Raw genomic sequence first — 503 nt, 5'->3', positions numbered from 1 at the left:
CTTTCAACCACTTATTTATTTGTGTTTAGATTGGCTTCCCTGGTCCATCTCAGCAGACAAGTGAAGGCAGCCTGGGTGGCATAGCCTCTAGCCTGAGCAGCCTGAACCTGGGTGGAGCAGGTGGCACATCCTCCATCTTCCCGACCTCTGGCTCATCATCCATGAGTCTGGGTAGCTTGGGGTCACTGGGCACTGCACCAGGATCCCCTGGGCGTCCCCTAGGGCCTTCTACTGCCCCTGGGACATCGCAGTCTCCTCTCTCCTCCATCCTGCCTGCTTTACAGCTGGGCCCCCCACATGCAGCAGCTGTAGGCTCTCAGCTGCCCACCTTGCCCACCTCATCTATCATCCCGTCATCTCTGAGGTCACATTCGGTGCAGCCCACCGTCAACCCCCCCAGCAGGCAGAGTGCGTCTCTCATGACTACTGTTGTCCACCTCTTTTTAGTTCTTTGATTAATACCATGAATATATATATATTGATCTTTTTTGTTAGGATACAGA

General features: G+C 53.7%; 1 protein-coding gene across 1 annotated transcript in view; it reads left to right on the top strand.

Moving 5' to 3' along the window:
• LOC119593394 (CCR4-NOT transcription complex subunit 1-like) overlaps positions 1-503 on the top strand; it is a gene marked incomplete in the record, with an annotated part of 36,043 nt that overhangs the window by 18,614 nt on the left and 16,926 nt on the right. Inside the window, 1 exon segment of the mRNA XM_037942323.1 lies at positions 30-408. Coding sequence (XP_037798251.1) covers positions 30-408 — 379 coding nt within the window.

Source organism: Penaeus monodon, chromosome 32, assembly GCF_015228065.2.
Source record: "Penaeus monodon isolate SGIC_2016 chromosome 32, NSTDA_Pmon_1, whole genome shotgun sequence".
Classification (NCBI taxonomy): domain Eukaryota; kingdom Metazoa; phylum Arthropoda; class Malacostraca; order Decapoda; family Penaeidae; genus Penaeus; species Penaeus monodon.
The sequence above is the reverse complement of the archived record's forward strand: the minus strand, read 5'-3'. Positions and strand labels throughout refer to the sequence as shown.